This window comes from Molothrus aeneus, chromosome 13 (genome assembly GCF_037042795.1).
Source record: "Molothrus aeneus isolate 106 chromosome 13, BPBGC_Maene_1.0, whole genome shotgun sequence".
NCBI classification, from domain to species: domain Eukaryota; kingdom Metazoa; phylum Chordata; class Aves; order Passeriformes; family Icteridae; genus Molothrus; species Molothrus aeneus.
This window is the reverse complement of record NC_089658.1, coordinates 1,752,129-1,767,362: the sequence shown is the minus strand read 5'-3', so window position 1 is coordinate 1,767,362 and position 15,234 is coordinate 1,752,129. Positions and strand designations below refer to the sequence as shown.

General features: G+C 48.8%; 1 protein-coding gene across 2 annotated transcripts; it reads right to left on the bottom strand.

Annotated features, from left to right (window-relative positions):
- Positions 1-8,548: 8,548 nt before the first annotated feature.
- SEC11A (SEC11 homolog A, signal peptidase complex subunit) lies at positions 8,549-15,066 on the bottom strand. 2 transcript variants are annotated; one of them, XM_066558625.1, is made up of 6 exons: positions 14,967-15,066; positions 14,755-14,864; positions 13,072-13,221; positions 9,471-9,590; positions 8,982-9,039; positions 8,549-8,837 (listed from the first exon to the last, which is right to left on the bottom strand). In XM_066558625.1, the coding sequence occupies exons 1-6, from the start codon at positions 15,015-15,017 to the stop codon at positions 8,787-8,789; spliced, it is 540 nt and encodes a 179-aa protein (XP_066414722.1). In that variant the 5' UTR covers positions 15,018-15,066; the 3' UTR covers positions 8,549-8,786. The 2 variants fall into 2 exon arrangements, with proteins under 2 accessions (XP_066414722.1, XP_066414721.1); XM_066558624.1 differs by lacking the exon at positions 8,549-8,837 and having other exon boundaries at positions 8,846-9,039.
- Between the last annotated feature and the right edge of the window lie 168 nt (positions 15,067-15,234).

The window sequence follows — 15,234 nt, the reverse complement described above, 5'->3', positions numbered from 1 at the left end:
TACCCTGAGCCTTTTCTTCAAAACAGTTTTAAATTCACTCGTGGTGGCCAAAGTGATGGAAATTTGGGGTGTCTGGAGAGGGTGGGGGATATAGGAAGGGGAGGAGGAGGAGGAGGATGGGAGGTCCAGAGAAGGTGCTGAGTGTGAAGGAAGATCCTGGTGCTGCCCAGCCCTGGCACAGCTGAGTTTGGCTTCTCCTTCCCCTGGGGATGTTTTTTGGGAAGCTGAGCACAATCCTGCACTGTGGGGAACAGCAAGCTGAGGGGTTACCTGTAGGATTAGGGAGGATGAAGGCAGGGATAAAGTGATCCCAATTACAGAGGGCAGATGGAAGAGCCCTGGGCAATTATGGCAGCAACTGAAGCGTGACAGGGTAAATTCCACTCCTTCAGTGCTCCTCACAGGCAGCCCCAGGGACAAGGGATGAGCAGGGGGAAGCTGCAGGGTTTCAAACAGGATGGAGGCTTGTGCACTGCTCTAATTAATGCACAACCAAATGCAGCCAGATGTTCCTTCTTTTTCAGCTGGAGCTACCTCAGCCAGGGTGGGAGCAGAGGAACAGGTACTTTCCATCCCAGTGGCACTGCTAAGGAAGCTTGGGAAAGGCTGGGAAAAGGAAATCAGGGAGCTCCTGCCCTTTTGCAGGGTCACCATAAACCCTCAAAAACGGAGGGGATGTCAGATGGATGCTGAGTACCAAGGCTTGAGCTCATGGTGTGTGGGGGGGATTTCAAGTCTGCAAAGAGCACGAGAAGAGCTACTCAGAGACTGCAAGTGCTGGAGGCTGCAAGTGGGAGCACAGTTCAGGGCAGCCAGGGGGGCTTGATTGGAAAACAGCTGCTGAGAGGGTTCAGCACTCACTGAGCAGCAGCAGCAGTGCTGGGATCCAGGCAGGAACAGCAATTCCTTCCTCCACAGTAGCCTTGGTAAATACCAGCCCCAGACACCAAGAGAGAAATCTGATTTCTTCTTGATTTTCCAGCCTTCACAAAGAAGTTGCTCCTAATTTTAGGGAAAATAACTGGCACCCAGGACCTGCTTGGGAAGGGCACCAGGACCTGAGCTCCAGAACTTGGTCACCATCAGCATGGTGGGGTTTGTGGTAGATTTTCTGCCTCCCACTTTGGTGGATCAGAGCAAGGAGCCTGCTGGGACTTCCAGCATTCCAGGCAGGAATTGTCACTGCAGGGCTTCTCTGCCACTTGCTGTGTCCAGCTCAGCAGAGATTCACCTTCCCAGCCTCCAAGGGAATCTTCCCAGCTTATATACAAAAAAAGCTGTAGAAATTCTACTTTATAAATCAGTGTTGCTGACAGTCAGCACACCGACTTTCCCAGGTGATGCAGGAGATGGGGCTGAGGTGAGTCCTTGGAAAATGGCAGCTCCCAATGGTTATATCCTCGGGGCAGAGGAGGGTGTGCACAGAGATCCCCTCCCCTCTCTGGAGGATTTACCCTCCGGGGCTGGGTGAGAGCAGCCCTGCACAGCCCCACACCCTCCAGGAATGTTCCTTCCCACCCAAAACACCTCAAAGCTCCAGGAATCCTCAGCATCCCCAGATGCCTGCAGCCAGAGGGAGCAGGGGTTGTTTTGCTCTGTTTTCCCCAGCAATTGACACACACAGTTTGCTCTGGATGGCTGCTGACCACAGAATTGACATTTTCACATTTTCACAGCACAATCTGTAACAACCCCGATGTTTCAGATTGTAACACTTAACTTGGAACCTGTTGTTTCATAAATAGAGTTTAAATTGGTTTTTCTCCCTGTGCACCATTTTATATTTATGCACATTTCAACTTCATCTCTTTTATTACCCAGTCTCTTCTCTCTTCCCTTTTGTTCTTTACCTTTTAGCAAACGATTTCCCCTCTAAGGATCTCACCACCTATTCCAGGGCTGCTTCCTTCCTTCAGGAGCCCTTTTCTGGGGGACCTTGCCAAATCCCTTTGGGAAGTCCAAGTGGATGATCCCTGTGGCTTCACCTTGCCCATAAGCCTCCAAATTCCTTCCACAAGTTCCAAGTCTACTCTTAGGGTGTTCTGTTCCTTACCAAACTCCCGTCCAAGTAGGGATAAGATGAGCAATAACAGACCTGTGAAACAGGCACTAGTAGCAAATCCTCTAAATGCACCTAAGGATAAAGCAGGATTTCACCAGGAAAAGAAAGGAAAACACAACTAGGCAAAATAAATGGATGGAAAAAATCACAGCCAGAAGGGCCTCACTAACAAATGTAACAGACCAACCTGAAAATACCCTGGTTCAAGGGCTTTAAAGCAAGGCCCATTTTGGTTTTTTCTCTGCTTTGCATCCAGGTCTGGAGTGCTCAGCACAAGACATGGACCAGTTGGAGCAAGTGCAGAGGAGGCCATGGAGATGCTCTGAGGGTGGAGCCAGGCTGGGAGAGCTGGGGGTGCTCACCTGGACAAGAGAAGGATCCAGGGAGAGCTCAGAGCCCCTGCCAGGGCCTGAAGGGGCTCCAGGAGAGCTGCTTGGAATGACAAAACAAGGGGAAATAACTTCCCACAGCCAGAGGGCAGGGTTAGATGGGATATTGAGAAGGAATTGTTCCTTGTGGGGGTGTTGAGGCCCTGGCACAGGGTGCCCAGAGCAGCTGTGGCTGCCCCATCCCAGGAAATGTCCAAGGCCAGGCTGGACAGGGCTTGGAGCAACCTGGGATAGTGGGAGGTGTCCCTGCCCATGGCAGGGGGTGGGACTGGCTGGGCTCTAAGGTCCCTTCCAGCCCAAATCATTCTGAGATTCCATGTTTTAGTACCTTTGGCACTGACTCTGCACCCCTAGAGAGGTGGCCAGGCTGGCAAGGGAGAGACTCCATGCTGGGGAGTTGAGGCTTCCCAGGCCCTGCAAATATCCACCTGGGCAGGCAAATATGTGCTCAAACTGATGGCTCTAATAAAAAACAAACACAAAGAGCAAAGGCCTTGAATTCCCCTATTTGTCTCCTTCACAGAGCCCTGTGCCAATAAAACTCTTAGCAGCAGTTAGGTTGCTTCAGCCTCTTCTTCACCATTTTTCCAAAGCCAGGTCCTGCCACACGCCTGAGGGTCTATTTTGATGCATTTTTCTCTTGTTTACAAAGATTAAATCCCTCTGTTACAGGGATTCATCCACAGGCAATAGCTGTTGTTTATAAAAGACAAAATTTGAAATCTTGTACATCTTGTTTTCAACTCATTTTCAATTTTCATTTAAGCTGTAAATGAGCTGTGGTTTTCCCTGAGGTCTCCCTTTCACTCCACCCTGCTGGACATATACAAATAACTGCTGTGCAAGAAGACTTAGAGAAGAAAATTGTGTTTTCTTCCAGGCCCAGCTCAGAAGTGTCCCAGCCAGAATTATACAGCAGAAATCTGACATCCCAGTTGGAGTGAATCAAGGCTCAGAAAAGTTCATTTCCTCCACATTATTTTTCCTTCAGGATTGTTTCTATGGGGAAAGGGGAGGTTGGAAAACAAAAGTGATACCAAGATATTCAGCAGAAAGAGATGCAGGAAAGGTTTTTGAATTGTTAAACAGAAGGAGCACAAAGAGTCAAAAGATGAAGAGATGGGCAGAAGGAGCAAGAGACTGAGAGCATCTGCTCCATCCTGGATCACAGAGGTTCTGATCACAAAGGGTGAATTTCTAGTCCATCCCTGTTCAGACTGCTCTCTGTGAAGATGTTTATTTCCCCTGAGGTTTAGGGAACCCTGCTGGATCAGGCACTCACAGGACCTGCTAGAACTGAACAAGTTTATGGATTTCCCCATGAGCTGCAGTAGGTTTGACACACAATGTGCCCAACCAGCAGGCCAGCACACAGGCAGGACCATGGGGAAGCAGGACTGTGTGTGATGGAGCTGGTGGGTTTTCACAAAAACTGGGGGATAGGTAAGGAAATGTGAAGAGGGACTCTCAGAGCTGGGCACACTAGGAACCCACAGCAAAGGCACCCAATTAGGGCACAGTAGAGCCACCAAGGCAGATTTCTCAGGAAAGCCCCTGGGTCCCACATGAATCCAACATGCTCAGGCTGGTGGATCTACTCTGGCAGAGACCTGTGGCTCCTGACAGGTGAGAATCTGGGTGCAGATGACAAAAGGACCAAAGTGTTACAAGGCTGGAGAGAGCTCAAAGGGGCAGAAGGCTGTTCAGCTGGCTGAAAGCACAGAGTGGCTGCTGCTTCTCTTCTCCCAGAGATGACAGTCTCACGTCAGTCACCAGCACACATCAACTCCCGCCCTGAGCTGCTGCCACGGTGGGAATGGCACAGGCTGGGCCCTTCTGGCATCACCCCAGTGCACCTTCCTGGGGGGTGGAACCAGGACATTCCTCATCTGATTCAGCCCTGAGTCACTGGCACCGTGTGGGTCACACCAACAGCTGCTCTGCCCCTGCACTGCCCTGCCCTGGCACAGGAGCCATCCCCAAGGTGCTCTAAGCACCTCCTCTCCTCCTTCTCTGTCTCTTCTCCTTCTCCTGGCCAACTTTTGGGCTGTCCTGGGAGCTGCACACTTGGTTTATGTTGTGCATTTCTCCAACAAACAGTGGTCTTCAGGCATGGACCAGGTTTCATCTTGAAGATGCTCCTTGGAAAAAAACCCAGTTGATCTGTTCTGATTTTAAGGGCACGAAAACCACCATGAAATTACCCAATCTCATTAAAGACAGTGGGGAACTGACCATCTGACAAAACCTGAGCTCTGTGAACCCCTGCAAAGCAATAAGCAGCATCAGATGTGGATGAAGCACCGTGATGCTCACTGCTGTTCAACCAACAACCGTGCACTAAAGCATCATAAATACACAAACCCAGCCTCTGTGTCACAGAGCTCCAGCTTGCAGCAATCACCCCTCACAGCTCACTTCCCAACCATCACGCTCCTGCTTATGCATTTAGCTTTGACACAAAAAGAAAAGCACCCCCTGGAATTGCAGCAGCCATCAGACAGAGCCCAGCATGGCTTTGCTTCATGGAACAGCTCCTGCCCGTGAAGGAATCTGTGTCCTGCACTGAGGATGTGACTGAGCTGTAATTAAGCACTGGAATTGCTCACAGAAAACCTGCCCTGTTTGGCTGTAACCAACCACAACAGACACAGGAGCAATCAGCCCTGGCAGATTTTTCCTTCTTTTTTTTCTCCTTTATAAACCAGAGCTCTCAACACCCACGTACTTTACGAGCAAATCCCATTCCTGTCGTGACATGAAGATCTCCATCCATTTCCAGAGCCTCCAGTGGCACTGGCTTTACTGGAGCTGCCCAGACAGCTTCACCTTTTAAAAAAAGTAGCATAAAACTGAAATAAAACATAAACACATCAAGTTCTATCACTGTGACAGTGTTTACAGGAGTCTTAGGATGAGGGAAGAGACAAGGATCTGACTCCATGTTTCAGAAGGCTTATTATTTTATGATATATATTATATTAAAACTATACTAAAAGAATAGAAGAAAGGATTTCATCAGAAGGCTGGCTAAGCATAGAATAATAAAGAATGAGGCTTGTGTCTTGGACAGAGTCTGAGACTGTGATTGGCCATTAATTAGAAACAACCACATGAGCCCAATCCCAGATGCACCTGTTGCATTCCACAGCAGCAGATAACCATTGTTTGCATTTTGTTCCTGAGGCCTCTCAGCTTCTCAGGGGGAAAAATCCTAAGGAAAGGATTTTTCCTAAAAGATGTCTGTGACATATCACCAGCCACTCTGGCTCTGTGGGAGCTCAGCAGTGCTCCCAAACACCTCAGCATCAGCACCCAGCCAGCCAGACATCCTGCTCACTCTGTGCCTTTTCTGCTCAGCAAAGCAGAATAAATCTGGTGGGGATGGAGCCAGCAACAGCTCTGTGTCATCCTGCCCCCATAGCCCCAGTTTCCAGGCTGTGCAGGCTCATCCCCAGCACTGCCTCATCCCACTGTGGCAGGAAAGGTTCTGCTGGAAGGCAGGAGGGAGCTGGCATGGGAGGTGGCACAGGAGGTGCTGGGTGTTAGAGCTCTGAGGGGGTTGATGCCAAATTGTTCTTTGCCTATTGGAGTCAAGTCCCCATTTCACAACTGCAGGAAGCAGAGCCACATTCCCAGCTGCACAGAGCTGAGAACAGGCACAACAGGGCCTGCAGAGATGAATTCCCAAATGCCACATGGCAGCCCCTGCTTTAGGGCAATTGTTCCTGTTCTTCAAGTGCCTGAAGAGCCTGGGGAGAAGCCTCTGGAGCTGGGCTGCAGCAGGGGCTCCTGCCACCCCTCACCACAACCACCCTGCATTTTTTAAGCACTTGTTTGACACTGTGATATCTTCTGAAAAATCCCTTTGCCAGGATTTTTCTCCTGAGAAGTTGAGAAGCCTCAGAAAAGAAATGTAAACAATAATTCTCTGATTGCTTTGGAATGTGCTCTGGAGGTTGCTCACCAACAGGTGCATCTTGGATTGGTTCCATGTGAATTGTTTTTACTTAATGACCAATCCCAGTCCAACTGTGTCAGGACTCTGCTCAGTCATAGATTTTATTATTCACTCTTTTCTAGCCTTCTGATGTATCCTTTCTCTTTCTTTAGTATAGTTTTAGTATATTATTTCTTATAATATAATATCATATCATATCATATCATAAATGAGCCTTCTGAGAACACAGAGTCAAATTCTCATCTCTCACCTCATCCTAAGGACCTCACAACACCACACTTGTTCAATTCCTTCACACAGCACCAGGTGAGAGCAGGGCACACCCTCCTGCAAGAGCTCACCTTGGCCCTGTGTCCCCCAGCCCAGGGACTCCTGACACCAGCTGCCACCCTCTGGACAGACCCTGCCAAAGAACTGCAGGCTCAGCACTTGGAGAGTTAAACCTTTGTGTTTCAGCCTTTTTTTTTTTTTGTTAAATTAGCTCAGTGACAGGAATAAACTGCTTTTACACACTCAGAATTTTGGAGAAGGTCTGAAAGGGACAGGACTTGGAGAGCAGCAGCAGCACTCCCAGCTCATGGGGAGGTGTAGGTTAGCAGCTTTCAGACAAGCTCAACTCAGCCCTTTGTGTGTAAAACTCATTTATGCACAAAAGCTGTTTAGGCTCAAGGCAAAGCAGGGTCAGACTCGGGCTCCACATGAGCTGCAGAGGCAGCAATGCCTCAGGAAGGTGCTCTACAGGGAGAGCAGCTCTCAGAGATTCTCTGCTCTCCCAGTGCTGCCTGGGCTTGACTTCTGACAGAACATCCCATCCTTAACTCAAGAAATTTCCACTCAAGGGCTCTAACACTGGGGGCAAGAGATACAGATTTTATTACCATTTTGTTGATGAAGTTTTGATTACTCAGAGCTGCAGGCTCAAGGCTCAGTGCTGGGGATTGGAGCTGTTTGTAGACACTTTGCAGTGCCCTACAGGTGATGTTTGCTTTATCCTACATAGGGAACAAAGCACCTGGTAACATCAAAACCAGCAAAATGGCACAATTCACCTCCAGAGATGGGAGAGGCCTGGCAAACCCAAAGAGAGACATGTGCAAGAAACTGCAAACAGCCATAAACACCCCACTAGGTTTTGTCCTTGCTTTTCCTGACTGCTTTTGCTTTACACAAGCTGTGTGTGTGGCTGCAGGGACCATCTGCAATGATTCCTGTTGCTCTGGAATCCTGGAGCACTCATGGAGAAGAGCTGATCAACTGCAGCATCACTGCCTTGCACCTCCTCCCTGGGCTCTTTCTGACAACTCCTCCACCAGCAGGATCACAAGCCTGAATGAGAAGCTCAGAAAAAAGCAGTGGTGACAAGTGGGTTTTTTATTTCAGACCCCAGTGGGTTTTTTATTTCAGACCCCAGTGGGTTTTTTATTTCAGATCCCAGTGGGTTTTTATTTCAGACCCCAGGGCAGTCTGTAGCTTTCAGGTGAGCTGTGAGATGTGGCCAGCTCACAGGACACCTGAAACCCTTTTCCAAAACAATTTTTGGAAATTGCAATTTTCAATAAATTGCCATAAAATTGCAATGAATCGCAATTTTCAATTTGCAATAAAAATTAAGCAATTTCTATTATTGCATCCTGCTAAATCATCCCTGTCAAAGAGCTGTGGGTAATTCCCATCTCAATCCTTCTGTTACCTAGTGCCACAATGCACAAAGTAATCCTTTGCCATCATCTACCTCCAACACTTTGCAGTGTTTAGGCAGATTATTTCAGAGTGATTTATAGAAACCCAGAAATATTGAATGATCTACAGCTCAGGACAGATTATTCCCCAAAAAGAGGTGAGAGGAGCAGCTGCTACTGCTCTGTGGAGAGAGAACAAGTTAGATGGTGGCTCTGGGAGTGAGTGTGTAACAGCAAAGAGGCTGCTCTCATCAGGGCAATAACAAAAAACGTGGCAAAGGCAAAATCTTTATTCCAGTTCTGAATTGGAAAGGAACTGTCATGGCCACAAGTCAGCAGTGGACAGTTCAGTGAGCACAAGGGAGGGGGCACCTGGCCCGGCCAGGCACAGACTGAGCACACGATCCCAGAGGCACTTGGAGAGGAAGCTCAGCTTCAAAGTACAAGCACTAAACACTTTGGCTCAAATTTTTAATATAAAAATTCACTAAAAAGGCTAAAATGTGACAAACCATTGGAAATACTGTGACAAACATTCGCCCTTGAGAAGTAAAAACCAAAACAAACCCAAACTGGCACGAAGCTTTGAAATGCATGCTTTCTTCTTTCTCCTGGTACACTGGACCATCAGCTACTTTAAAGGTTCATCTAGAAAATTCCATGGCACCTTCATCTCGTAGTTCAGTTGCAAGGGACTACTCTCGATGGACCAGCACAAATAAACCCAGTAAAAAGAGGACTGCATACTGGAAAAGAGAGCAGAGAGACACAGGAGTGCACACTGACATCTACAGCAGCAAAACGTGCAGGGCACAGGGTTCTGCCTGTGTTCTCATGAAGGAATTGTAGCTGGGGTGGGAAAAGCAGGCAGGAAATAGAAGAGTTCTTACCTTAAATTTTGGATAATCGTTCATTAAGATAGTCACTATTCCAATGTAGGGCACAAATCTAGAAGAATAAAGGGTTTTTTAAAACAAACACTGTTCCAGGGTGCAGAGGGAGAGTCACTCAAGCATCCTGAGGGCTGTAATCAGTGGGCTGGTGACTTCTTCCTCCCTGTGGCAGTGGGTGACAACCAGCCCAGAGGGTGTTCCAGTCTATGCCTGGCTCAGATTTCACTTGCCTGCAAACACTGAGCCTCCCAGGAGAAACCTGATGACAATTCTGATCAAGTCTGAGCCCACCTACCCTTACATCTGTGTCCATCCAGCATCAACACCTCAGGACACAGCTCACACCTCGATGCCTTTGCTTAAGCCAAACGAAGAACTGAGCTCTCCACACTCTCAGGCAGGTTACAAACCCAGCAAGGGGGGATTTACCAGATGGCTTTTGGGGACAGCACTGTGAAAAGCCCCTTTATTTTCAACTCCACTTACCCTCTTGCTCGTCCTACTACATCCTTCTTCTCCAGCCAGTGCTGCCCCTGCTTGTAGAGCCCTCTGTCATCCACAGCATTGTTGTCTCCCTTTGTCAGAAATTTGATGTCTCCATTTTGCCTGGTAAAGACAAGACAGCCAGGTAAGGCAGGGCAGAAAGTTGTTAAAAGCTGCTCTACAACAAGCATGGAGAGAGAGCAACACAAGGGAACTAAAAGCAACCACGTCCTACAATTCAAGGAGGATAAAAGAGGGAAACTATCAAATACAGCAGAAAGCAGATGGTCTGGAAAATGGAAAATTTCTGGTCTGGAAAATGCTGCCATGGGAAGAATGAACTCTGGCCCCAGCAAAGCTCTCCAGCAGAATTTCAGAACAGTTTCTAGTGCAGGTGCAGCTATTGCCTCTTGGCTTTTGACCCATCTTGTGTTGGTGTTTCTCTTGCTTCACACAAATATTGAATTCTGGTCTCCCTACTACAACACAAAAGGAGAAGTTGGGATTGAAACACACAGCTCTACTCAGCAGTGGGCAGAAGCAAGCTGGAACTTAGAACTGATTAGGAAAGGGGGACAGAAAAACCCAAATAATACCACAAGGACACTGCATGAACTCACAATGTGCCTAATCTGGAATGCTCTGGGCACTGCTGAGCCCCCCAGATCCTTTTCTGCAATGGAGAGAAGAACTGGCAAAGGTTGAGAAATTATTAACAAGGTCTGGAACCACTTCCAAACAAGAAACTACAGACCAGGACCCTCCAGCCTGGAAAAGACAGAACTGAAGGGACAGATATGACATAATCCACCACAAATGGCAGCAACAATCAAATAGCTTTTCACTGTCTCTTCCAGTGCAAGAGCCAGAGGGTACCAAAAGGAGCTCAGAAATAATGGGTTAAAGCCAGGCAGAGAAGAATTAAACCATGTCTCTCTGCAAAGGTATTTTGGTTGGCAAAAAATTGGATTGGCTGAAAAATTGACCCAATATTCCATATAAAAGAGGAAATTAGGCTGTTCATAAAGAACTAGGACTTTGTGCTTGAAACTGTAACCTGCAGAAAGCAGGGAAATTACCACTAAATGCTCTCCCTAGTCTTTAATTAATCCTGAGATGAATTAGCTTGCCAGAATCAGGATCAAGGAGTAGATGAATCTTTCTTTGACCAGGAAAAAGATTCTTTCCCAGCCATTCCTGTTCAGATGCTGGACAGGAGCACCCTCAGTGCTTGAATCTCAGCTCTCCCAGAAGTGACAGATGGAATGCAAAGAAGAAAGCAGGCAGTTCTGTGGAGCTCAGTCTGTTCTCATCATGCCTGAACACCAACAGGCTCCTTGACAGGAGAAGTTTGGAAAGGAAAAAGGGGGAAAAACCCCACATTTCTTTCTCCAAAGCACATCTGGCTTGTTGTGTGGGAACAACAAACACTGTCTGGGAAAAGATAAAGATCCCCAGAGGTGCAGATAATGTAGTTTAGCTCTGAAGAGTGATGGTGTGGGAGTGCAGCACCTTATTGAGCAGAGTCAAGGCTCTGCCACGAGGCAGCATGAGAAGCCCTCAGTGCACTTCTCTGCTGTCTGAGGTGAGTGACCCTGCTCCAAAACCACTAAGTAAATTTGGAATGCAGACTCTGTGTTAGTAATAAAGAATGAATTCAATTTTGGGCTGAAACAAGGAGAAAAGGCCAGCAAATAACAGACATTTTCTCACTGACACAATATTGATGTGAACTGGGGCCTGAGTTGCCCCAAAATCATAGAGAACACTGTTTCTGTCTTCCTGCATTCTGACTCCTGTCAGCTTCTGCAGAGACTTTTCACTTCCAAACTGGCACTAGAAAATTATTCTTTAAGTAGTGAAAGAAGCAACTGACACCCAAATCCTACCTTCAGCTCCCAGGTTCAGGTTGCAATATGGATTTTTCAGTTTATCTCTCCTAATAAAGAGATTAGGTTTGTGTTTGGTTGTTTCAGTTAAATAAAACCTAAAATACTGCAGAATGGTTTCAGCCTCCCAGGATTGGCACTATGGCCCTGTTACATTTAAACAAAAAATAGTGCTTGATACCCTGATATCTAGATAGAGATAGAGCCACAAAACAAGAAGGGTGGGCAACATCTGGAGAAAAAATGCTGCACAGAACAGGGGAGGAGGAAAACTGCATTTCACTTGAAAGAGTTCCTACAACATCACAAAAGATGCTTGTGCATCAGACGTCAAATTTAGCCCATAAACTGAAGTTATTTTTAAATCAGTGGTATCAAAGAACAGCACTTTGCAAACTGACACTGTTCAAAGTTCTGGGTACAGAATAAATGTGAACAGCAAAGAATGTGCTTTGCTTGCTGGGAGAGGCATTGTTTCATTGCCCCAGAGCCAGGATTCCAGCTGTGTATTTACATGCACAAGGCTGGTCAACCTTCAGCTGGAGCAGACAACTGGTGTGGATATTCCAGCAGCTTTGGGAAAGGGACCCTCTCCATCCCATCCCAACATGTCAACCAGAGGAATCCTCAGATGCCACCTGGCTCAGCTCCAGCTCCCACCAGAAAACATTCACTGAGCAGAAACAGATGCTGGGACCCCCAAACAGCTGCTGCCTCCCAGAGATGCCCTGAAGAATCAGGGATTCAGTTCTAGATTCAGTTTTCACTCCAACAATTCACACAGCTGGCTTGTATCCCCACAGACTGGCCTGGAGAGGCCACAGCTCCATCAGCAAAGCAGGAAAGCTCATGACTGCAGTGGAAAAGTAAGCCCTGATCAGGCATGAAACCAATGCCTGTTCCATTCCTTCAGACACACAACCTCCCCAGTGCTGAGAGTGAACAGCACACAAAGACTCTGAGGACAACACCACAACCTTCTAGAGAGACAAAAGGCCCTGAGCCTGCATGACAGCAAAGACCAGGACAGAGACAAGCTCTAAAATGACACACAAAACACCTTCTGGCACAGCTGTGCCCCACAAACAAGACTCACTTCACACACAAACACAGCTGTGCTCCAGCAGACAGCACAGCAGCTGGGGGCAGAGAGGATGGCACAGGAGACAGGCAGTGGTGTCACTTACAGTGCCTAAGGGGCTCCAAGAGAGATGGACAGGGACTGCAAACAAGGGCCCTGAAGTAACAGGGGCAATGGCTTCCCACTGCCAGGGTTAGATGGGATAAAATAATTAAATTCCTCCCTGTGAGAGTGGGCAGGCCCTGGCACAGGCTGCCCAGAGCAGCCCTGGCTGCCTCTGGATCCCTGAAGTGTCCAAGGCCAGGCTGGACAGGGCTTGGAGCACCCTGGGACAGTGGAAGGTGTCCCTGCCCATGGCACAGGGTGGAATGAGACTGGCTTTAAGGTCCCTTCCAACCCTAACAATTCCATTATTTTACAGTTTGGAGTGTCCAGGGCACTGGCACAGCTTGTGCCTTCTGCTGGGTGATCTTTACAAGTAAACAAAGCAGGACAGATTTTGTCTGTCTGAAACTCCTGTGCCACTTCCTACAGCACCTGGATTTCCATGACTGACATCCCCCCCATTTGTTTACCCATGAAGAACACCAGATAGGGAAACAGCAGCAGCAGAAGCCCCAGACCCTTCACATACTTCTCATGGATTTTCAGGACACGATGGACTATGGGGATTTCCCTTCCTTCTATCCTGAAGACGACAATTTCTCCCACTCTGATCGGATCTTCAATTCGGTTGGTGAGGAACAGGAGATCTCCTCTGTGGAAAGCAGGCTCCATACTCCCACTGAAAAAGAGGAGAGGAACAACTGAACAACATTTAAACACTCAGTACCAGGTTTTCATGGCCCTTTAAGAAAAATCTCACAAGAACTTCCTGAGAAAAAGAAGCTGTGGATACCCCATTCCTGGAAGTGTTCAAGACCAGGCTGAAACCTTGATGAAGAGCTTCTGAGAAAACCACCCTGGAGACTGGGCAACTGTGTAACCCCTCTGCAATCAGGTTTTCAATCATCATACTGCCAGCAGTTTGGATTTGTTGGGAAAAGAGCACTGTGTTACAAGCACATCCAAAGGGAAAAGTTTTTTTAATAAGTAAAAAGCTGATGATGAACACTGTCTTTTGATTTCTGAGCTCACCATTGGCAAGGCAATGCTGGCAGCCTTGAAATGATGGAAAGCTTTTTTTTATTTAATTTATTTTTTAGAGATAGACAGATTATCCTCAGAAACAAAGCACTGAAAGCATTCCCATCTGAAACAGACAAAGGGACTTGCCAAAAATTTGTTACAATGATTCATTGCTCTGCTTAATTATCTCATTTCAGGCACCACGACTCAAGTTATTTTTCTTCTGTCTTGTAAATGGCAATTGTTACCAACTACTTATCCTTCCTAATTCCACATAAATAATGCAGAACAGAACAATGAACTTTAAGTACCGCGTGCATTTGTGTTTTATCTTCACAGAGCACAGCAGATGCAGTTCAGAACAGCAGATCAATCACTGCAGAGGGGATGTGACCTGACCACCCTGTCTTACTCACTGGGAGGAGCAGGGGGAAACATCTGCCCTGCACCTCATCAGGAGGGGGTTTTGGTAAGCAGCACTTGGTCACGGCATTACAGCATTTCTACATCATGAACACTGACACAGAAACACAAGAAAAGGGCAGTGTGGCCACAGGGCAGGTGCAACATCCATGCACGGGGCAGGTGCAATATCCATGCCAGCACCAATGGCAGCCCAGGGCATCTGTCCCAGGCAGCAGGAAGGTGGGACAACACTGGTGGCAGCCACAGTGCAGGGCACCGCTGTAAGGACAATGCATGACACCCAAAACTTACAGTGGCAGAGTGACAAATGTAAAGCTCAGGACCATCTCTGTAATGGACAGTCACTGAATCAAGGCAGATGGGTTGGAAGGGACCTTAAAGCTCATCCTGTTCCACCCCCTCATGGGCAGGGACACCTCCCACTACACCAAGGTGCTCCAAGCCCTGTCTAACCTGGCCTGGGACACTTCCAGCGATGGGGCAGCGACAGCTTCTCTTTGTGCCCGGGCCTGTTGCCCTGACAGGGAAGGATTTCTTCACAGTGACCCGTCTAACCCTGCCCTCTGGCAGGGCTGTCCCTGTCACGCCGGCTGGCAGAGCCAGGTGAGATGCTCTTTCTACCCGCTCCCTCCTCTCTCGCTATTGCTGAGCCTGGGTTCCTGAGGAGCTCCTGGCCCGCTGGGGCTGTGGCTCCGGCTGAGCCATCCCTGTGGGGGGCCCGGTTAAACCCGCTGGGTTTAATCCCCCGCATGCCGGCACTGACCTCAGCACCACCACGATGGGGCTCTCGCTGCCCGTCACCACCATGAGCCCCTTCCAGATCATGAGGGCGGAGGACACGATCATGCCGAAGTTCAGCACCTGGTAATACAGCTGGGGAGCAAGGGTGGGTCAGGCCCCGCCGCCCGCGCACCGCGAGGCGCACCGGCCCCGCCCGCCCGCCCGCCCGGCGTTCCCCCCCGGCCCCTCCGGCACCTGCCGCTTGTTCATGCGCCGCACATCGTCCAGAAAGTCCAGCGACAGCATCGCCGCCGCCGCCACCGCCGCCGCCGCGCCCGCACGGCCCCGCTTCCGCTTCCGCCTGCCCGCCACGTCACCGCCGCTTCCGCCGCGCGGGCACCGGGCACCGGGCACCGGGGCGGGAACGGGAACGGAGCGGGGCCTCAGCCACAGCCGGGAGCGCCCCGCGCAGCCGGGACCCGCAGCCAGCGCAACACCCACAGCCAACAACACACACTTCCAA